Source organism: Eucalyptus grandis, chromosome 6 (genome assembly GCF_016545825.1).
Source record: "Eucalyptus grandis isolate ANBG69807.140 chromosome 6, ASM1654582v1, whole genome shotgun sequence".
In the NCBI taxonomy this organism is placed as follows: domain Eukaryota; kingdom Viridiplantae; phylum Streptophyta; class Magnoliopsida; order Myrtales; family Myrtaceae; genus Eucalyptus; species Eucalyptus grandis.
The window spans coordinates 15,165,150-15,188,290 of record NC_052617.1 but is presented as its reverse complement, the minus strand read 5'-3'; the positions used below and the strand labels follow the sequence as shown (position 1 = coordinate 15,188,290).

General features: G+C 38.7%; 3 protein-coding genes, 1 long non-coding RNA gene and 1 pseudogene across 10 annotated transcripts in view; 3 read left to right on the top strand and 2 right to left on the bottom strand.

Annotated features, from left to right (window-relative positions):
* LOC104448564 (disease resistance protein RPV1) overlaps window positions 1-23,141 on the bottom strand; it is a 38,355-nt gene that overhangs the window by 528 nt on the left and 14,686 nt on the right. Inside the window, exons 1-6 of one of the 6 annotated variants that reach the window (XM_039315643.1) lie at window positions 5,114-5,246; window positions 4,959-5,037; window positions 3,677-4,772; window positions 3,297-3,572; window positions 1,587-3,205; window positions 4-859 (exon numbers count right to left, since the gene is read on the bottom strand). In XM_039315643.1, the coding sequence (XP_039171577.1) occupies window positions 760-859; window positions 1,587-3,205; window positions 3,297-3,572; window positions 3,677-4,744 (3,063 nt within the window). In that variant the 5' untranslated portion in view covers window positions 4,745-4,772; window positions 4,959-5,037; window positions 5,114-5,246 and the 3' untranslated portion in view covers window positions 4-759. Of the gene's footprint in view, window positions 1-3; window positions 860-1,321; window positions 1,398-1,586; window positions 3,206-3,296; window positions 3,573-3,676; window positions 4,773-4,958; window positions 5,038-5,113; window positions 5,247-23,141 lie in introns of those variants that run through there. The other 5 variants (XR_005552206.1, XM_039315642.1, XM_039315640.1 and 2 more) reach the window with 5 other exon arrangements.
* Window positions 5,266-6,249, bottom strand: LOC120294861. 2 transcript variants are annotated; one of them, XR_005552211.1, is made up of 4 exons: window positions 6,114-6,249; window positions 5,747-5,814; window positions 5,497-5,655; window positions 5,266-5,384 (listed from the first exon to the last, which is right to left on the bottom strand). It is a non-coding gene; the product is annotated as an uncharacterized LOC120294861 (long non-coding RNA). The 2 variants fall into 2 exon arrangements; XR_005552210.1 differs by lacking the exon at window positions 5,266-5,384 and having other exon boundaries at window positions 5,453-5,655.
* Window positions 13,316-16,423, top strand: LOC120294339. The gene is made up of 6 exons (XM_039314389.1): window positions 13,316-13,756; window positions 14,342-14,407; window positions 15,341-15,361; window positions 15,445-15,526; window positions 15,815-16,014; window positions 16,145-16,423. Exons 1-6 carry the CDS (start codon window positions 13,316-13,318, stop codon window positions 16,421-16,423), a joined length of 1,089 nt encoding a protein of 362 aa, XP_039170323.1.
* Window positions 17,266-23,141, top strand: part of LOC108954044 (probable gamma-glutamyl hydrolase 3) — a 35,974-nt gene continuing 30,098 nt past the window's right edge. Inside the window, exon 1 of the mRNA XM_039315653.1 lies at window positions 17,266-17,401. The gene's annotated coding sequence lies outside the window, so the exon portion shown is untranslated. The remainder of the gene's footprint in view (window positions 17,402-23,141) is intronic.
* On the top strand, window positions 19,436-22,515 carry LOC104448584 (annotated as a pseudogene).

Below are 23,141 nucleotides of genomic sequence, written 5' to 3'. Positions count from 1 at the left end.
AAATCCAGAAAGAGATGATTTTATAGACAGATCAATCTCCCATGATGAGTATGCAAAGGAAAAAAAGGAAAATACAAAAGCTAAAGAAAGAGATGGAAGAACTCGCCATATTTAAATTCTCCTACCGTTGGAAAAAAAAGAAAAAAAAGTAGAGGTGTCGCCTCACCTGATAAAAGAAAAATTAATGGCGTGCAAGGATTTAATAATCCGTAAGGTTTACAGAAAAAGCTCGTTAAGGTTCTTGGCCTCCTTGGGCGCCACAAGGGATTTAGCCAATAAAAACTCAATTACATGGAGAGGGTTTTACAATTTGTAGATTAGCAATACATTACAATTTGTATTTGGAACTGTGATTTTAGAGAAAAAAGTCAAAGTAAAAATATAGTAAGTAGGAAAGTAAAAAATTACGGATTGTTCCAAAAAGTTAGAGAAGTGAAATTAGTATTTGATGAAAATATACATTCTAGTATTAAAGTATGGCCTAAGTTTCTCAAAAACAAGGAATCCACTTACACTACACGTGGAACTTCCATCGTGAAATGATAGAATTCTAGAACCGGTAAGAAAGATTTTGTTTGGTGAGTCAGGAAAACACAAAAGCCAGCAAAAATTATTCCCCTTATTATTTTGGAGATGTTGGTGCCGCTGGTGATATTCTAGAATTTTAGGTAGGACTAACATGAGTTTTCATAGTCTATTTGGATTTCGATAGGTCTAACCCAAGCTCCGGCAAATGATCAAATCTAGTAGTGATTACCTTCAATCAAAATCATCATCAAAATCATCATCGGACACTTGTCGAAGTCTTGGAGGTTGCTCGGGGACATTCAGTGTGCTCTTGCGATATCTTCGAGCAAATCTGGAAAGAGATAATTTTATAGACAGATCAATCTCCCTTGATGAGTATGCAAAGGAAAAAAAGGTAAATACAAAAGCTAAGGAAAGAGATCGAAGAACACGCCGTATTTAAATTCTCCTACTCTTGGAAAAAAACGTACAGGTTTATAGACACTTGTCGACAAAAACTCGAAATGGAGTTGGCAGCCAGGAAAGAGATTGTGGGAGTTCATTCCATTGACTCAATTACATGTAGAGGGTTTTAGTTTTAGTCTCGCCTAAAACTCTAATTGTAGATTAACAATACATTACAATTTGTATTTTGAACTGTAATTTCAGAGAAAATAGTCAGTAGGAAAATTCAAAATTATGGATTGGTCCAAAAAGTAAAAAAAAAAAAAAAATGAAATTAGTATTTGAACAAAATATACATTATAGTATTAAAGTGTGGCATAAGTTTCTCAAAAACAAAGAATTCACTTACAGTGTACATGGAATTTTTCATTTGAAATTAAGGTAAATTAAAGATAGCCAACCACGTTTGATAGTTCTTGGAGAACCTGTAAGAAAGATTTTGTTATGGTGAGAAAGCGAAACACAAAAGCCAGCAAAATTTATTCCCCTGATTATTTTGGAGATGTTGGTGCCAGTGGTGATATTCTAGAATTAACATGAGTTTTCATAGTCTATTTGGATTTTGAAAGATCTAACCCAAGCCCTAGCAATTGATCAAATCTAGTAGTGATTACCTTCTATTCAAATAATAAGCATGCCACCCTGGCCATTCTGGCTGTTCTGTACATATCGAATGACACCAAATCACAAATTGATAGTCATTGAGTAATTTGAAGGGGTAGCGTTGAACCTCATAGACCCCACAGCACATTACACCTTCATTCACTTTGTATAGGTACGGATCAATGGAATCTGTGTAGACACTATTGACCTTCCTTGGTGGTTGAAGCTCATGGTAGAATCTATCCCAATCCCTGGGCGATGAGCTAGACCACCTAACTAAATAATCATCGAACTGTGATGGACTCCACTTATAAACCAGATGAACACCACACTTTTCCACCTTTAACCCAGGGTTGGTGATAGTAAATGAAGCAACAATGTGGTTTGACATTGTCTCCCAATTTGTATCACATGGAAATTCAGTATCTAACACATGACCTAGCCAAAGGCAACCTGAATTGACAAATCTGATGGGAAACTTAAATAAGGGACCTAGCTGATTTCCATCAGCATGGAACCCACAGAAAATGAAGTGGTCATTTTCCAGGTCTTGACAGGGGCTGCACTTGATTTGTTTAAAGGATGCGCAGATGGCAAATCCTCTCCAGTTATAGTCATGCCAATTAGGGGGCATGTCTATGTCCAACAAAGGTCCAACTGCCTGGTAGCTGAACCACTCGGGTATTTCACATTGTAGACATGGAGACACCATGTAAGTTCCAAAAAAATGTCTGGTGGAACGGCAAAAGATGTAATGAAGCAACGATAAGGAGTACTTCTGCTGCAAAGTTAAATCAAGATCTTGAGGAAGCAAACTGGAGTAGTTAAGGAAGTAAAATCCCGAATCAGGTAGTGTGCATACAATGAATGGGTTTGATATCCTTTCCAATCTGAGGCAATTCTTAGCCACCACAACCATTGTGCTTTCTGGAAGTCTTGGTAACACTTTAAGCTTTTTGCAATGATTTATTATGAGAAATTGCAGGCCAGAGATATGTTCGATGCTTGTAGTTATGGTGGTAAAAAAGTTTTCGTCTAGGTCTAAAGACCTCAAGAAGGTTAAAGAGTTAATATCACTAGGAATTTCTCCTTTCAGAAGACTGCAGCCACTCAGACTCAACTCTGTCAAAGAGGATAGTCCTGAAAATGAAAACAACCGCGGACGTCCAGAGTTCAGAGCTCTTCCCAACGTACGTGTCATTGTCCTCCAAAAATTTTGTGGCCTCCTTTTACTAACATGAAAGCATAACTTTTTCAGATTTTGTAAGAATGTCAAGCTGGATGGGAGGTGTGTTATGCCACTTTCACTAATATCAAGCTCCTCTAAGCACTCTAAGCCCCCAATGCTCTCAGGCAATTCTTCAAGATTTGAACATCCAAACAGATTAAGAACTTTGAGAGCTTTTAGATTACCTATGCTATCTGGAAGTCCCGTGAGGTTTTCACAGTCACCTAAGTCAAGTAGACTGAGTCTTTTCAGATATCCAATTGAAGGATGAACCTGAGATAATGCTTTGCAACCTTTGAGAATTAGCCTCTCTAGATTTGGGACATTTTTGAAGTTTAGAGTCTCCACGAATAATTCGGAACCATTGAGGTTGATAACTTTTAACTTCTCCAAGACCTGCATCTAGGAAGTATTGGTTGAACAATATTATTAGCTTGTTAAACATAATAAAGCGTTTGATGAAGCATAGATATGCATGAGTACTAATTCCAACCTTTTCCCCTTTCCAGAGGCTGCGAAGGAGGCTATCCTGCATATGGAGTTCGAGAAGATTCTCTAGAAGAAAACTTGGTGGAAATGATTTAAGACTGCAGTTGTCCCATCGTAGCAGGCGTAATTCATTTGAAAGGTGCTTAAAACCAGAAGAGAGGTGGGTGGCACGAACATCAAGAATTCTTAAGTTAGTCATGTTTGCAAAGGGCTCTCCATTCAAGTGCACTATTCTATTGTCCCCAGATTGCAAGACTATGACTTTGACTTTTCCTGTTCCCTGATAAACAACTCATATGGATAGTGTCAATACATGACTAGCAAATTTTCTTTTGCCCCTATATCAAATAAGCATGCAAGCAAATTAATTTTGCAATTACTCACCGAGTTTTTTGATAGAATATGGCATACATCCTCAAAAAGCCAGACTCGACTTCGTTCTCCTGGCTCTTCAGGAGACTCTCGACGAACAATTTCCCAAGCCATCTCTTGTAGCAAATCATGCATCCACAGTTTGTTGCCAACGATTTGGATAAGAGCTCTATTGACAAGGACTTCGATTCCAATATCTGCGTACAAGCCGCAATTGTCCAGAACATTTGTAACATAAGGTTTCTCCTTTCCCTTGAAATAACAGGCAATATCTAGGAAAATCTCCTTCTCTTTTTGCTGTAGTCCATCATAACCTATCTTAAGCCGGTCAAAAATTTTCCCTTCTGGACATTCTTTGAGTCTGGTCAGTGCACTCTTCCATTGCTTCAAGCTCCTATAGGCCAAAAAGGAACCTAAGACATCAAGGACTAGAGGAAGGCCACCAGCGTATTCAATAACCTGCTTCATGAGCTCCTCAAAATCTGCTGGAGGATGGTTACTTGTAAAAGCTTTTGAACAAAATAGTTGGCGAGCCTCATCAAAGGATAGGCCCTCCACCCTATATGTGGAATTTACTCCATATTGGAGAAGCAAATGTTCATCTCTGGTTGTTATAATGATCCTACTCCCATGTCCAAACCAATCAAGATGTCCTGCTAGTTTTTCCAGCTGCTCCTTTTCATCCACATCATCAAGTATAATGAGAATTTTTTTATTTCGCAGTCGTTCTTTTATCATGTTCGCTCCTCTTTGATCATCCCTGATTCTCATATTGTCCTGTTGGAGAATATCACCAAGAAACTGGTTTTGCAGATATACCAGACCATTCTTTTCTGAAATTTCTCTAACATTGGCAAGAAAACAACATCCATCATCAAATTGGCCCTGGATTTTGTCAAAAATTGCTCGTGCAACAGTTGTTTTGCCTATGCCACCCATTCCCCATATGCCAATACTACAGACATCACTCTCATCTAAGCATAAATATTCAACTACTTCTGCAACACGGGAATGCATCCCCACAAGATCACCTACAACATAGGACAGCCAAGGACCCACTCTATTTTCCAGTTCTCTCATGATTTCCTCAATAAACTGTCTCTCATATCTGCAATGAAGAAATGCAGATGATTAGTTCCCCAGCAAGCATTGAGGCTGTTTACTTTTGGAGGAGTTAATCATATATTCCAGTTCAGATGAACCAACATAATACAAAGTATTATGGTCATGACACTCGTGGCATGCAAAACTTAAAGAAAATAAATAATTCCAAGTTAGTGGAAGAGAGGCCTACCCATCTTTCAATTCTCTTCCAGCGAGATCAGCTACTTTTTTCAGTGCATCCTTCCACCTCTTTATATCTCCCTTGTCGCCTGTTTAAGTTTTCTCAGTTTCAGCAAAGTCTCTCCCAAAGTTTCCCCTCAGTTTTCGTATATCAGATGGACTGACCTTGTAGAAGATCGGTATCACTAATCCTTTTTTGATATCCTTGCACTCCACAGCCTTAGCAACTTCTTCCAGGCACCAAGTAGAAGAAGCGTAGTTTTCAGAAAATATCACAAGTACATATCTTGACTTCTCCATCGCCCCCAATATTTCTGGTTTAATACATTTTCCCCTTGGAAGATCTCGGTCGTCATCATCTTTAAAGGCCACAATTCCTTTACGCCTTAAAGCATCGTGCAAATGGTCAACAAAGTTTTTGCGGGTATCCTCACCTCTGAAACTCAAGAAGACATCATACTTGTATTGACACTGTTCGTTTTCTGGCCTTGGGAAAGATGCCATATCTTCTTGGACAAATTTTGTAAAGACAAGAGAAATGAATGCACCTTGTCCTTATAGGAGTCCTCAGAAACAAATCGGGCTTGTGTTGGGAATTCGACAAAGATAAGGAGATTTCAGGGGGTTATATAGGAGCACTGCGTCTGATCTTGTCCTTCCGTTCCAGGGCCGAAGGAGATGAATAAGTACAAGTAAACGCCCTTTGCCTGATCATTTAATTTGATGAATTACTGTACATCACCCAAAAAAACGAAAAAGGAACAAAAAAAGAGAGGAAGAAGAGAGTTTCAGACATACCCTGTAAGATGAACGTGACTTTTACCCAAGGCTAGAGGCTGAATCTTGACTAATTTCTTCTTTGGGAACTTCATGATGTTATGACATGAACCATCAATTTGCAAAGCAAAGTAACAAAACAACAAAACAAAAATGAGAGAGACTCTAAAAAATGGAACTTCTCGGGCAATTGGAGCACTTCTAAGAGCAGAAAATGGTCAGATCGGCATAAAATCAACGCGCATTTAACGTTACGAAAATTCTTGGAAGAAGATAATCAAAGGAAATGGCAGTTGGCACATCTGGAGCTAAGAAACGGTGAAATACGCGCGACAATTAACAAACGAGGAGCGGCTAAACTCAGAAACAAGCAGAGGACAAGGAAAACCTCGAGAACGGAAGAAGCCTGAGACCGAGCGAAGAGACGAATGCAGAAGCCAGTCGAAGCTGTTGAGACTTTGAGCTTGAGAGTAAAGACTAAGATGCAGCGGAAGCTGTTCATAGGAAGGACTGCTCAAGTCAAGTCAAAGCCCTCACCAGAAAAGATGATTTTTTATGGTCTTGCCGATTATTATATTTGTATGTTACTTCGTGAATAATTAATTAATTAATGGTCAAACCAATTTAAGAGTTAAGGTTTTTCTTATCCTCCAAACCAAAGACCGTCCATGTACACGTGCCATGGTCCCACGCGGAAAATGCTCGGAGACGCGCCGTCGACGCGTGTTTTGGGACGAGTTTATGCCCGTTGACGCGTGTTTTGCACCAAGCCATTAGCATTGTTGAGGCAGTTCCCCCCTTTTCTTCTCTGTTTTTGGTACGAAATCTCGAGGCAACTTCCCAGAAATCGGCATTTGTCTAAGGAGGAAAACGGGTGAGCGGCATTCTCGACGCTATTTCCGATTCGGAGGAGCGACCATTTCCCGGAAATAGCCATACAATTTCACGGAAATAGTCATGTCGAGTCTCTTTTTTAAACTGAACAAAGAAATAATTTTCGCATCGACGGGAGGCCCGAAAATTAAACATCCTCTATCACGAATAAGGGCACGCTACTCCTTATCTTTTCAGTGGAGGACCCGAACAATTCCCTTGGGGGAACTCTATCGAAAGACCATGAAAATTGATCAAAAAAGTTGCAACATATGAGTATGCTCAGATCACGATCGAGAAATCTCAATTGATAAATAGTAGATCTTACATACCCGATCTGATTTAATATAGTATATGGACTATCAAGATGGAAGGATCTTAAAATTTGGCCATGAAATACCAACTTCGAGTTCAAAGTTGGTCCAATATTTGCACATATCGATTGTCCCAAAAAGAAAAAAAAAATCAATGCAGCTAAAAAAGTATATATTAAAATTCCAACTTCATTTTGCATTATATCGCACCACATCACATCACATCATGACACTTCCATTGTCAAACTTTTCCCCGTCTCTTTTCTTCACGCTCGCACAATCAATGGTGGGCAAGGTTTTAAAAATTTGAAAGGTTTAGGACTTCGTTGAATAGATGAAATGATTACTTAAATTCAATCATACCTCTACAAGGTTGGACCTCCTTGTATCTATCCTCTGGCGTATTTGGAAGGATACTCTGTTTTCCACAAACAAAAGTTGAATCCGAAGTACCTTATAAGCTCAGTCATGGCAGAAAATCAGTGCTTCAACAATGGGGAAAAGGCAATGAAGAAAGGGAAAGGTGTAAAGGAAGCCTTACCTCATATCTGATTTGGCCCAAGCGAAGATACCCTCAAAATCAATATAGATGGAACTTTCTTGCCCAAAATTATGATCAGAGCTATAAGTTGTGTATGCCACAATAGCTATGGAGATTTGGTAGATGGTTTTGCTAGATCGGTAAGAGTAAACTCTATTGTGCAAGCTGAGGCCTTGGCAATGATGGAAAAGCCTAAAGTTTCTTCTCTCTTGAACTGAACGAAGACTCTTACTTTGGTCAGATTGCAAAGTACTCATACAAATACTAAAAGGAGAAGTACAATGCTCGTGGGAACTAGAGCCAATTCTCACTGAGGCCATGAATTTGTTGCTGGGCAAAACAAATTTACACTTGGCCAATTGTAGCAAATAATTAAATTTAGTCGCGGACTTGATTGCAAAAGCCCAAAAGAATGGGTCCATAACTTTTAATTGGTTATCCAACCCCCGAAAGCCCTATTGGCCTTACTTTGTTCAAATTTGATTCTTTTGTACTCAAACTCTTTGAGTTAGCTACATATATATTACCTTATTGCACTTGCCATCACTTTGTTATTTCGTTCCATTTGCTTAGAAGTCACCGGCGGCCTTCCTTCGTTAGTTAAAAAACCAATTCAGATTCTCACCAAGAGGCGGCTAAGGAAAATGGTCCAAGTGGAGTCCTCGAAATTTAACAAGTTCGAGGGGAGAACATATTAAACCATAAAATATTGGGCCAACAAAGAAGTCAAAATATTTACTTCTGAGTTTTTCTGAAAACTATGCTTAATTTTACAATAGGGCCGGCCCTATTATCACCTTAATTTTGGCTAAAACACTAATTTTTCGGTTGACTCAAATACCACACACTCTCCCTGTCTTTGAATTTTTATTTCCTTTTTATTATCAGCCTAACCAACAAACACCATTTTATTTCTACCATTCTCGTTTTCTCAATTTAAGTGTTCATTACACCCAACAAGACATCATCTTATCTTGTATCTTATTATTACTTTGCTTAGAGAAGATTGTTAATATTAAACAAAAGCTATAGAGAAGAATTGGAATTTTTATTTGTGAGGGCTGATAAATACGTAATTAATTGCCTTTTTTTTATTCAAATATCACGAGTTAAATTATATTTCGAAGTTGAAAGTTAAATTTCAATCTAATTATCTAGCTGATTTTGATCAATAATGGAAAGAAATTGATGTAAAAATGGAAAGGGTTAATTCGTTAGAAGCGTGATCAAATGTTAAGCTTATATTTAGATCATATCGACATACCAACGCGCGTTATAATTCCGGGGTTGCCGCCCAGAAACGGCGGGAAAATTGGATTTGGGATTGAGCCCTAGAGGGAAGCGCATCGAATTCTTCCTCTTTCGATTTCGATCTCAAGTCGTTGCCTTTTTCGTTATCTCCGATCTCTCCCGTTTCGATGAGCGACCGTTTTCGTTCTCCCTCGATTCTTTTTACGAAGATTCATATGCCTTTCACGCTTGCCGGGATTTTTTAGGGCAAATTCGTGTGGATACGGAGATGTTGCCTTCCGGCGCTCGTAGATCGGTCGCTGGTTTTTGACGTGTTTCCCGTTGTCGGGGAGAAAGAAAGATTCACTGTACGTGATTCCCGTGTCTTAGTCCATCTCGGAGTGTTTATGCACTAGGAGATGAAAGGGTTCTGTTGGTGTGGCAGCTTTGAACTAATCTCTCTGGATTTAAATCTGCAGTGTTTCTCCTAGCATGATTCAGTTCTCTAATTGTGAGATCTCGAAAGACTGGTGTTGAATCTGTAATGGCTTCGTTTCCTTTGTAGAAAGCCATGTTAAACTTATATTCCCATTAATTCAATTCGTTTGAGTCGACACCATCTATCCCCAGTCTTGCTCCCTTCTGTGATGACGCCAATTATTCTGCAGGACTTATGGGCATTGTTCTTTCAATGGCCTGTTCTTTTTAGCAATTTCTAAGCAATTTGCTTTCTTTCTCGGGTTTCCTACATTGGTTGAGCCGCAATTTTCTTGTATCTTCAAATACTGCAAAGAGGTTAGCACTGTCTTCGTAAAGAATGATTTAGATTTCATGAGTTTGAAACAGCAGAGCTCGTAGTTACTTTCTCTTCAGGTTGCTGCAAGAATTTGTTGAAAGACATGGAGACGGATTGGATGTTGTATACTCTTTATCTGGATGGTCAAAGGACCATCCGTCATGTTACCATATTAAACTTGTTTCTGGGCCTAAACTCGCTGGTTAGATTTTATCTTGTGTTGCCTATTGCCTAATTTTTCTATTGATTGGATGCTTATCTGACCTCCTGAGATGTGTTATCCGTGCGTTGGAGATTGGTCTTCCTGAAATAACCAAATGGAGTTCCTCTGTTCGTATGGTTATGTTGGTTTTGACCCTTGATTCTTCATTTTATGATGTCTCAAGGAGCTAAAATGTGCAATGACTGATAGTTGTTTCTGACATTTATAATTAAAAACCTGCCTTTCAGATTTTTTAAGAAAGAGAGCTTCTTTGCAGTTTTTCTTTCCAAATCATGGATCGATTGGCAATATGCTGCATATGGAAATACCAGTTGGTTTTGAGAGACCACTAGATATGTATATTTAATTATTTTTTAGGGGCTACTAGCAGTAGGAAATGATGTTGGAATGTATTAGGAAATCTTCTAGAATTTCTCCCTGATTATATTACGTGATTATATTACGTGATATTATGTGATTTGTTTTTATTCTGTTAGCTGTAAATTAGATATTGATAGAGATTAGAGGCAACTTAGGATCTTTACCTAAATAGGTTTCTTACCTAATTTAGATTCTCTGTTCATGTATTTATACTCATTGTAATCACTTTATGAGAAATAAGAAAAACAGATTCTTTTCTTCATGGTATCAGAGCCCAAAGGTCCTTCATCTATTCACCTTGAGTAATTTTTTTTTTTCGTTCGATCACTATGTCGGATGAATCATCAACCACCCAGTCTAACCCTCCATCACTTCTTACAAAGTCCACCGAACCTCATCCCATTCAGATCACTTCCATAAAGCTGAATCGTGATAATTTTTTCCGGTGGTCTCAATCCGTTCGAATGTATATACGGGGTAGAAGAAAAATTGGCTATCTGACTGGAGATAATGCAGAACCAGCGACAGATGACCCCACTTGGGCTGTCTGGGATGCAGAGAATTCAGCGGTTATGACGTGGCTGACCAACTCCATGGAAGAAGATATTGGTACAAATTATCTGGGCTATTATACCGCAAAGGAACTCTGGGATGCGGTGTGTGAGATGTATTCAGATTTGGGTAATCAATCTCAAATCTACGAGTTAACCTTGAAGCTGGGGAAGATGCGACAAGGAGAGGAAACTGTCACAAAATACTTTCACTCCTTGAAACGTTTGTGGCATGAATTGGATGTATTCAATGATCATGAGTGGACGTGTATTGAAGATGGTAATCGATGCAGGAAAATTGTAGAAGCAGAACGTATTTACGCTTTCCTAGTAGCGCTTAGAGATGAGTTTGATGAAGTACGCGGCAGAATACTTGAGAAGCAGCCTCTTCCACCTATTGGAGAGGTCTTCTCAGAGGTTCGGAGAGAAGAAAGTAGACGGGGAATAATGCTGGGCAAGTCAGCTACCGGCGGAAAGGATGGATCATTGAAAGGTTCAGCATTGACTATATTTGAAGACAAGAAGGGCCATGTTCCTACAACAATAGTTTCCGAGGCAAATGTAAGCAAGATCCCCATTAACTTGCGAAGATCAGATGGGAAACCTCGTATTTGGTGTGATTTCTACAACAAACCCCATCATACACGGGAGACATGTTGGAGGATTCATGGCCGTCTAGCTTCTACAACTAGTGAAGCAAGGAGACCAACTTCATTCAGCCGTGATAATAAGTCTTCTCAGCGTATGCCTCCTACAGCTAATGAGGCCACTGCATTCTCTTTCAACAAAGAACAACTAAACCATCTTCTCAGCTACTTGGCCGGGTCCGTATCGGGTAATCCTACTACTTCGATTGCCCACCAAGGTAGAAATCTAAATGCCCTCTCTTGTTGTTCACAATCTGTACCTTGGATCATTGATTCAGGGGCATCCGATCATATGACTAATATTCCATATTTGTTCAAATCCTATATTCCTTGTCCTGGCAACAAAAAAATTCGGATTGCTGATGAGAGTTTTTCATCTATTGCAGGCAAAGGATTAGTTCCACTTTCTGAGTCTATTAAACTTCATAATGTACTGCATGTTCCTAAGTTAGCCTGCAGCCTCTTGTTTGTTAGTAAACTTTCTAAAGAGTCTAATTGCCGTGTTGTCTTTTTTGCTTCCCATTGTGAGTTTCGGGATCGATCTCGGGAAGACGATTGGCAATGCTAGGATGAGGGATGGTCTCTACTATTTTGAAGAGTTTATTTCTAATAAAAAGCTCAGCGTATGGAACTTTCAGTTCTTCCCCGTTCAAGAACAAATAATGGTTTGGCACCATAGATTAGGCCATCCTAGCTTTGGATATTTGAAACATTTGTTTTCTCATTTGTTCAAAGATGTGGATGTTTCTTCACTACATTGTGAGAATTGTCTTTTTTCTAAAAGTCATCATACTCATTATAATCCAAAACAGTATCGTGCATCATCTCCCTTTTACTTAATCCATAGTGATGTTTGGGGTCCTTCACCCATGCCAACAAAAACCGGAAAACGATGGTTTGTTACCTTTATAGATGATCATACCCGTTTATGTTGGACATACTTAATGAGCGCCAAGTCTGAAGTTGAGTCATTGTTCAAAATTTTTTATCAAATGGTTATGACTCAATTCCGTACTACTATTAGTATTCTTCGTACTGATAATGGTACTGAATATTATAACCAATTTTTGAGGAGTTTTTGACAGAAAAAGGCATCCTTCACTCGCCGACTTGCCGAACTACACCTCAACAGAATGGCATTGCTGAACGCAAAATCGCCATCTCCTTGAAGTATCACGTGCTTTCTGTTTTTCAATGCATATACCTAAATACTTATGGGGGGAAGCTGTGCTAACAGCATCTTATCTAATTAATAGGTTGCCTACTCGGGTATTAAACTACACTACTCCCTTAAATTGTTTCAAAAAGTGTACCCCACAGCTCGTATTTTTCTAATATTCCTCTAAGGGTGTTTGGTTGCACTACATTTGTCCATCTCCCAATTCAAAGTGTCGATCTAAATTAGATCCTCGGGCTGAAAAGTGTGTGTTTATAGGGTATGCACCTAATCAAAGAGGTTACAAGTGTTACAATCCACATACTGGTAAAACTCATATCACTATGGATGTAACTTTTATTGAGTCACAACCGTTTTTTTCTAACAAATCTCTTCAGGGGGAGAATGGCGAAGTTAGTGAAGAGATTAATTCTCCTGTCCTTCCTACTCCTTTGTTTAAATCTTTGAAAACACCTATGCCAAATCTTGATGTGTCAAGGATAGGGGGAGAAAAAGTTCAAGATCACAATGTGATCAACAAGCCCGAGCTTCAGGTTTATACTAGAAGGAAAACTCTTCAAAATGTTGCAGATCATAACTTTGTCTTGGAGCCCCATCTGTCTGCAGCCCCGAGAGATGATCTCTTGCCTTGATCGTCAGGTGATCCTAGTAGTACTCATTTTCCCTCCATTCCTGACTTAAATTCTGATACTAATGCTTCTAATCTTGATATGCCTATAACTCTTAGAAAAGGAGTTAGATCATGTACTCAGCATCCTATATCAAAACATGTGTCATTCCAAAAGTTGTCTCATCATCATAGAGCATTTGTGTCAAATCTGTCTCACATATCTATTCCTAGAAATATCCATGAAGCTTTGAAGGATCCAAAGTGGAAGATGGCTGTTGAGGATGAAATGCTTGCACTTAAGAAGAATGGCACATGGAAGTTGGTTGATGCACCAGAAGGAAAAAAAATTGTTGGCTGTAAATGGGTATTTACTGTAAAATGTAAACTCGATGGGAGTGTTGAGCGATATAAAACAAGGCTGGTGGCAAAGGGGTTCACTCAGACTTATGGAGTGGACTATCAGGAGACTTTTGCCCCAGTTGCCAAGATAAATTCTGTTCGAATTTTACTATCTTTGGCTGCTGCATTTGATTGGCCCTTACATCAGTTAGACGTGAAGAATGCATTCTTGAATGGTGACTTGGAGGAAGAAGTATTTATGAGTTTACCACCAGGTTTTGCAGAAACTGAAGGCAAAGTTTGCAGATTAAAAAAGTCGCTGTATGGACTTAAACAATCTCCAAGAGCGTGGTTTGAACGATTCGGGAAGGTGGTTAAAAGGTTTGGCTATCACCAAAGTCAAGGAGATCACACTCTATTCTATTAACACTCAAAGGAAGGTAAGCGTGCAATTCTAATCGTCTATGTTGATGATATAATATTGACCGGTGATGACAAAGTTGAGTTGGAAAGCTTGCGAGGAAAGCTGGCTGAGGAATTTGAAGTTAAGGATTTGGGTGTCTTGAAATATTTTCTTGGAATAGAATTTGCGAGATAAAAAAATGGCATTTTTATAAATCAACACAAATATGTTCTTGATCTGCTCAAAGAGACAGGTCTATTAGGATGTAAAGCGGCAGAGACCCCCGTGGAACCAAATATGAAGCTTGAACTTGCCAAGGCTAAAGAAGTAATAGACCGAGAAAGGTATCAAAGGCTTGTTGGTCGACTTATTTACTTATCTCATACTCGACTTGATATATCGTTTGCTGTAAGTATGGTGAGCCAGTTCATGCATTCATCAGGGCCAATGCATTTTGAAGCAGTATATAAAATTCTACACTACTTGAAGGGAAGTCCTGGTAAGGGTCTAATGTTTGAAAAACATGGACATCTGGAATTGAGGTGTTCACAGATGCAGATTGGGCTGGAAGCAATATGGATAGGAGATCTACTTCAGGCTATTGCACATTTGTTGGTGGTAATTTAGTCATCCGGAAGAGTAAAAAGCGAGTGTGGTGGCAAGAAGCAAAGATGCTGAAGTTGAATTTCGGTCGGTAGCACATGGTGTATGCGAAGTTATGTGGATTAAAGGTATGGTAGATGAACTACAAATTCCAAGTTCCATACCAATGAAAGTATATTGCGACAATAAGGTAGCAATCGCAATTGCTCATAATCCCGTGTTACATGAACGGACAAAGCATGTGGAAGTTGATAAACACTTCATCAAAGAAAAACTTGATAGCGGACTAATTTGTATGCCGTTTATTTCAAGTGATGATCAGGCTGCTGACATTCTGACTAAGGGATTACATAGAAGGCAATTCATTCATCTAGTGAACAAGCTGTCTATGGAAGACATCTTCAAGCCAGCTTGAGGGGGAGTGTTGGAATGTATTAGGAAATCTTCTAGAATTTCTCCCTGATTATATTACGTGATATTATGTAATTTGTTTTTATTCTGTTAGCTGTAAATTAGATATTGATAGAGATTAGAAGCAACTTAGGATCTTTACCTATGTATTTATACTCATTGTAATCACTCTATGAGAAATAAGAAAAACAGATTCTTTTCTTCAAATGAGTTTCGCCATCTGTGATAATCAACTATGTCATGTCAAAATAATAAGCCAATAGGCATGCTTGAGTTCAAGCATCTGTACGAAAGCATCTGTACGAAATTTTCATACAGACAGATTGATGCCTTGAATTGAGATTTGAACAGTCTTGCTTCTTATGTGCATGCTTATACAACTTGATTTATGGATAGATCTTCGAAATTGAACAGGGATCTTGTTGACTTCATGGTTGTTCATTTGCACACTTATGAGAATGTGTGAGCTTTATTCCCTCGCCTGCTACATATTAAATGTAGATTCCTTGAAATTTCCTTTGCTTGATGTGTATGCAGAAGCCAGGGAAGAATTTGACGGTGAATGCTCAGTTAAAGTCTATAGTGTGCAAACTTGCATTCCAATGGATCCAGCTGCACTTTGGAATGCTGAATTTTTGCAGGCAGAGCAGCTTTTCAGCCACGATGCAACCACCGAGAATTGTCTGAGAGATAACAGGATTCTGAGTATCTGTGTGCATGCAGGTGTCTCTAAACATAATATTTTGACGAGGACTAAACACAACGACTTCTCTGTGTGATTTTTCAGGTTATGTGCGGTAGCTAATCCCTTTGTTAGGCGAAGTGCAGAGAGAGAATTATTTGACTTGGGAGCTCCAAAGCTTAATGGCGCCTGAGTCTCAAGACCATCAAATACTGTCCATCAAAAGGTTAACCCACCACAACCGAGAAAGATTGAACAGAAAAGCCAAAAAAAGTTGGAGCAACCCGTTGATGTGCTTAAGCAAGCAAATAGTGAAGGTAATGGTGCAGGAGTTCTTGATCAAGCCAGCAAACTGTCTGCAGACAAAGAAAAAGTCACTAACTTGCCTGCAAGTAAAAAGTTGGGTCAGAACGGCAAGAACTCTTCCACAGCAGGGGTTCTCTGGCAAATCTGTGGGGTCATGCTTCCACCACAACAAAATCAAGTGCTGGCCCAGCAGAAAATAGCAGCTTTGCTCCAAGTTCCACTGGTTGGTTCCTATAACCCATTCGTCTCTTTCAAAAGTTTACTTTAATTCTCTCAAGTCTTGTAAAAGATTTCTTGATAAGAACTATTGCAGAATTCCTTCTGTAAATGGAATATATTTCTTCATCAGTCAGTGCAGAAGCTCAAACTGTGCATATGAGGCAGCAGAACTGAATGGCGATGATGAGAGTCGGGATGTGAATGTTAAGAGAACCTCCAAAACTGAAGGCGGTAGAAAAAGAAGAGTTGTATTTGATTTCTCGGATGAAGAAGATGAGAATGAAGATGCAGTCAATTTGGTATCAGCTGATTTTCCAAAAGCCCAGTATATCCTCGCTTCAAAAGAGAGTGCCAAGGAGTTAGTTTCTGAGAAGAAGTGCAAGGAAGATAAAATGGAGGTTGATGAAGTATAAGTGAGAGAGGAAGATCACCACCAGCCACCAAAGGAAGATGTTTCTGCCATCAGTAGAGGCATGAACATTGGGATGTGCTCTTTGAAGGGCCAAAATCATGGTTCCTCCAAGGATGCAAATTATAAAGTGACAAATCCTGCGTCAACCTCACCGAAGAGGCAAAAGGTTTTGAAGACTAGAATCGATGAGCATGGGAGAAAAGGTAACTTGATGCTAATTTATGGATTACATATCTACTTAGCGTGCTATTTTTCTGTAAGTATGTTGGGGTTTGATAGGAAGGGGACGGATTACTCAATAGAAAGTGTGGGCAATGGCCTCTGGTCACGTTTTGAAAAATGTATCATGATAGTAGTAGTTTATAAGGATTTTCTTAGTTGCGACCCCCATTAAGTTTGTGGCAGTTTTGCTTAAAACAATATTTTCTTTTTGACAAATTTCTGGGTTTGGCCCCACATATTTGGAAAGCTTAACATTGCTAGATGGTTAGTTGTTGTACACCTATACTTGATGGTTGATCCTGTAGTAATTTGTCTAGTAACGTGAGCACCCAAGAACTTTAGGCATTATTTGAATCAACAAACCTAATTAAAGCACGCATACAAGTTTGCCCCCACTGCAGAGAATTTCTACATCCATTCCTGTTGATAGGCATTATAGGCATTATATACTTTCCTTTTTTTCGGTGTAAGTTAATTTGTTTATCCGAAGGAGATAAATGAGTCACCAATTCTATGTTACAAACTCAAATACAACAAAAGAGCCACTTACAAGGCAAATAGGCATTACCTGCACATCATGAGCTTTTTGTGAGTTATCCATCAGTAAGAGGTCCTCAGGTTTACCTCTACATGTTCTTGAGTGTATTTTCTTTGCAGTAACCGAAGTGGTCTGGGAGGGTGAAGAAGAATTGAAGAAAGCAAACTGTACTACAGTTGGCAAACCTAATGGTGACAGAGCTGCTGACACCACGAGCAGGTTTGTTCTTCTTCTTTGGGTTGTTTTCGTTCTGCAATATTTTTTACATGACCATTCTTCAGGTAGAAGCTCACACTAGTACAGTTTAGGTTTATACCTGCTTATGGAGAGCTTAGCTAGACTGATTCATAAATATCTTACGCAGTTAGAGTGCCATTTCCTTCCGTCACAATTTGGCAAAGATGAAAGCTTGATTGATGACTCCTCCCAATCTGCTTTTCCCTCGTCCTTAAAGCCTTTAGAGCTTGTCTAATTAAAGGAGGTTATCTGGATATTTCTCCTCGCTAATTTTGACCAGTCAGCATCTTTTAAACCAAGCCCCAGGTCTCCTTATTCTTTTCTGACTTCTCATGCCACATTAAGTATAGAGAACGTCTCATTGAGAGACACACCACAGTTAGCTATTAGCAACACCCAAGTCTGGCATTCTTTTTGGTTGAGTTAAATCATTGGAACTAGAGTATCTGCTTTGAGCTTGACCGCAAGGAATGTTGGTTGTCTCAACAAGGACTATAGCACCTAAGATTGATCATCATACTGGATCCATGGCATTAGGTGCTACTGGAGATTTTGGCTTGTGAGCAGGCATGGGCTTAATTACCTCACGATCCTTGAAAATCGTACACCTCTTGCTCGTAAAATTAGAGACTAAAGCATGACACACTTCCTTTGCAACTCTGACTAAAGTCACCCACGAAAACACAAATCTAAACGTAATCTTTACGAGGAGAGATCACTAGATTGTTATGACTATGACAAAATGATATTTGGGGTGGATTAGTTGTATTATCTATGCCTAGCTTGGCGAGGATTGTTGTGAAAGAGGGGGGATTTAGCATGCTCCATTTCTTAATGGTCGAAAAGTGATCGTGAGAGACAAATCGCGTTTCTTCAGGGCGTGCAAGCAACACAAGCATCCTCTCATGCACGTGTGGATTAGAGGAGTTAACGCTTTGTATACCCTCTTTGAGGAGTTTTACATGAGTGATGGGCATAATGTTGGAGTGTGGTTTCTTTCGGGTTGTGTTTGTATAGATTTTATGGCCTTGATCATTTTTAGATAACCACCACTTTGTTTTTCATTTCTAGATGCTGATATTTGGTCAGAATGCAGAAGCTCAACATGGTCAATGGAGTGCTCTTTACTGGAGGGTGGGCTAAAACAGGATTGTGTCACGAGACTGTGAAGGCAATTTTCAAGGTACTGTTATGATTGATACAAACACAATCCTGTGAAGGCAATTTTCAAGGTACTGTTATGATTGATACCCCTAAATATTTCTAAGATTTTGTGTTTCTATTTATTGGTTGGAGGCAGAGCTCCATCAATCTTGTATTGACTGTTTTCACACAATTAAATTTTTCTTTAGGTAGTTTGCCTAGAATAATGTGCTGTCCCTCATTCAAAAACTTTTTATTCCATTGCTCCAAGACAGATGAGCATTTTCACTGCCTTGGGAGAGAATAGTTCGTTTTTATATGCTTTCAATGAGTGTCCTGTACATTTTTGCTTTGCAATTTTTAGATGTACTCTTTGCCTGTTGTTTGCAGAAAGTTCTGGCGAAGAATGATGCTGCTGACCACTTCCCATCTTATGCCATCTGCTTGTGCTTTGAACTATTGACAATGATAATCAGTAAGGTAACTTTGTCCCTTTGGTTGCATATTTTCTCGTTTCTAATGCAAGAGTCACTTTACGTGGTCTGTTATTTAAACAGAAAAAAAAAAAAAAATTACTTTTTATATTTTGTGAAGTATTGTGCCGGAAAAAAACTTCTGTCCTCCCATGGCTTGACTTAGCACACTTGATTGGTTATCATCTGCATAAAGCTATGGCCTCTATGGGCACAAAACTTGAAAGTATAAGTCGTCACTGCAAGGTTGAGATTGCCATTGCTTTAACCTTGATGAGCATGGCGATTATTTTACATTCAACCAATTGTGATGCAAATAATCCCTCAAGGTTTAAGTTCCTTCGTCCATGTCAAACAGATAAATTCTGAATGATTTGCAGGAAGTGTAGTTCATAGTTAAAGAGGAAAGTGGAAAAAATCTCTTCATAATAATTTAACAGTCCCCTAGTGACAGGTCAAAAGCATTCTCGAGGAATTTAATGCTGCAGATTAAGCATCCACTCTACAATTTATGAGAAACACAAACGTTGAAGGAACAGTATTTCAAAGGTATGGTTGACCCTAGTAAGCTTTCACTGTCAACTTTCAAGTACTAACGCATATAAAGACATATTAAGCTGTATTCTTTTTTAATTGACAGCAAGCAGGATATCTGTATGCTTCCGATTGGCTTCTTATACTCTGAGAATATCAATTTGGATTTATGTAATTTGGTATATGATGCTGATTATGTAGCCGTGGAATCAAAATATTGCTGGAAAGAGAAATGTGGATTACATCAAATTATTATGGATGATTGTCCTAGTATACCAAAAGTGGTTATTGGAGTAGAAGATGCGTGGTTACTTTGTATAAGGTGTCTGTTGCTTGATATAGTCATGCATAATCACCTATAGATGCAGTTCTAACTTCCATCTATCCACTGTTTTGCAGATTTCAGCCAGATTTGCTTAAAAAGTTGAGTACAGATTGCCTTGTCATGCAAAATCATCATGTGAGTTGTAAGACTTTATTAGCCTGCTGGTTTTAATTGAGAATACAAAGTGGAATTTGTTTGATTCCCCGTTTCCTCTTCCTTTTGTTTTCTCTCATGTACTTCTGTCTTCCAGCAGAGTGTTATCATCGCAGGGACTATGTTCTTATTTTGATATATCTGTTACACGTGACACGACCATTACTTCTAAAGAATGGTGTCTAGATAGACCAGTTAGATCCTGGAAAAGTTAAAAGAGGAGACAAAAGTTGTGCAACTTTAATGCATTGTTTTGCTTCTTTTGTTAGACTAACATCCTGTGAGCTTTTCATATGGGCCCAGTAGTTTCTTTTTCGTTTTTTTTGGGCTAAAATTGGCTAAAAAGACTAATGATATGCTTTTTTGCTGAATTTTTTTTTTTTTATACTGGCCAAGGATTTTTTTTCCTGTTGTGTGTTATGTTATATTTTTTATTTCACGAATGTGATTGGGACCAGTCTATTTTAATCAAGACTTCAATCTCAGTCATCTTGCCTATTCTTGATGTGTGCAATCCCCTTTTCTAATCCAACTATTCATTTGTGTTGCAGTATGGTATCTCGCCAAAAAGACTGATGTAGAACACTGACTTAACGAATTTCTTTAAGGTCTTGAAAACCAGCACAGATGGAGACAACAAGGTTGAATATAACCAACTACCTCTTACTTCATGTCTGAAGTGATATATCGCAGTGAAAAAAATATTTTGCGTTACTGCTTATTTCAGTTATTTGTGAGAATAACATTAAGTTCTTTGAGGAACTCTGTTACCAGGTCTATGTCTCCACAGATGAAGCCCACAGTTACCCTGTAACTGCTTTCCAATGGCATCCAGAGGTAATAGTTAGTTTCACGCTTTTCCTCTTGTTCAACACCAATCTCATTTGATTAGGAAAAGCACATTGCTTCATGTGGTTGCTTTCATTCCGATCATCTCACTATTGGATGCATATTAAGCCTATTCAGGTAGATAATCGATCATAATATGCCAGATTTTAATTTGCTATTTGGCAAATATAACTAAGTTGGCCTTTTTTGTAGTTTGTTGCCATTCAAAATTCCTGATATAACTCTTCTACCAAGTTAGCTCGAAGGAACAATAATTTGCACGACAATTTGACTGCATGAGGATAATGCTGTGTTGGTGCCAACTGAAGCATGCACCTTCCATAGGCTTCTTACACTACCGAATGCAGCATCATGAGAAAGTAGCTACCCAAAAATCGTGATAGTTGAATTTCTGAATGTAGAGATTTGGGCTCTGGTCTAGCAGTTTTTAGCTTTATCCAAGATGTTCCATATTAAATTGATTGCCTTCCTCCTGAGCACTTGATCATGGACTATGAATTCAATCTTTTCCTTCCTGGGCATTTTGTGGAAATTGACTTGCTGTTGCAGATTCTAATACATATTGTTTAATACTCGTTTCTTGCGATGCCTCCTGATTTTGTGGTTTTTGATTTCTTTAGTGAAGAGCTTGCGGCACAACTTGCCTGAGTCTTGCAGAATTGGTTAGGCAAAATTTGGAGACTAGGCAATTTGAAGACTAGGCAATTTGAGTTAATCATGCTATAGAGGACATGATCCTTTTCGTTTTTATGGCTTTGACTTAAACATGATTCATTTGCGTAAATATCTTAGGGAGCTAAATCAGTAATTGTTCTTCGGATTATATTTTCCACCTTTTCATATCTGTGAAGTATGTTTAGACTCACTGCCTCGAGGTAACTTATATGGCTTTCTCGATATTGTGCAGAAGAATGCTTTTGAATGGGGTTTGTCCATGATACCACTCTCAGATGATGCCATTCAAGTTACACAGCTTGTAGCGAACTTCTTTGTCAGGTCAGAATCTGTCGAGTAATTTCATGCTGCAAAGCAAGTTGTGTTTGAAATTTCCATGTCAAAGTTCTTAAATATCTTGTCTCATACACAATTATGGTTACATGAACTGTGCTTGTGGTTAAGTGTTTGCTTTTCACTCAGTTTGAATGGAAAACATTCCTAATTCGAACTTTTTATTCTTTAGTGAGGCTAGGAAGTCCATAAACCTGGCTTCTGCTTGTAAAGTGCCCGACAATCTAATATATAATTACAGTCCCACGTATGGTGGGAAAGGAGGGTAAGCCCTGATGCTATGCCCTGATGCTATCAATTCAGTGCATTTCTTCATCAGTTTTGCACATGCATTTTGTGATTTAATGACCGTAGTAGTGTTAAGTTTGTATGACTATAGGAAGGGATATGACGAGGTTTGTATCTTCACGTGACTGCAAAGCCTCCATTTTTCACGGGCGTCAAGTCTCCTATGCTGAAGAAGGCGCTGTACTGAATTGCTCAAAATCAGAAATTTGCTCTTTATGTAAATGATATTATGAGATGTATGGACATTATTATTTTTACGGCGAGTGTTGAACATTGTCCTAGTTATCTGAACTTGAACTATACATATGATTTGTCGCCTGTAAACTAATCGATGACTTTGTGTCTTGACGAGTCATCAATGGATGAGCTAGGGTCTCATCTCTTTGCTAGTAATTCCTTTGATTGATCAGAAGATGCCTCGGATCGATTATTGTTTTGTTGTCATATATGTGTGCTCAAAGCGTGACAAACACTATAGTAAAGATATCTTCTCCTTGATCCCCCAATTAACTGCATATCATGCCCTAATAAAGTCCTACTTAAAATGGAAAAAAAGGAAGCTAAGTAGACCCTAACGAACCTCGAATTCTAGAAGACGAGATTCTTCATTTAGCTTGGAGAAGAATCTAAATCCTTTAAGACTTTCATTTGTTTTGCGACTATTCTTTTTTGCCAAGAGCTGGTAGAAGAATCGATTTATTTATTTATTTAGTTATTTTTTGATGAGTTTTGATGGACAACGGAATCATCCGACCAAAAGAAAAAACAAGGAAATCATTAATATTTGAACAAAATAAAAGATTGCTTCATTTTGTTAGCTGCGTAATCTACGGATTAAACTCTATTCTAGTTCTTGCTCGGTTTTGCAAGATTTATAGCCACGATTCCCACAACATCCATTGCGGCTCACTGCTTGGATCCGAACTCCGAAGGACCGGGGTGAGTGTGC

Coding starts and splice junctions, on each gene's coding strand:
- LOC120294339 (XM_039314389.1), top strand. CDS start 13,316: ATGGCTGTTGAGGATGAAATGCTTGCACTTAAGAAGAATGGCACATGG. Junction 13,757..14,341: donor GGTTTGAACGATTCGGGAAG/GTGGTTAAAAGG, acceptor AGGTGTTCACAG/ATGCAGATTGGGCTGGAAGC. Junction 15,362..15,444: donor AGCCAGGGAAGAATTTGACG/GTGAATGCTCAG, acceptor GAATTTTTGCAG/GCAGAGCAGCTTTTCAGCCA.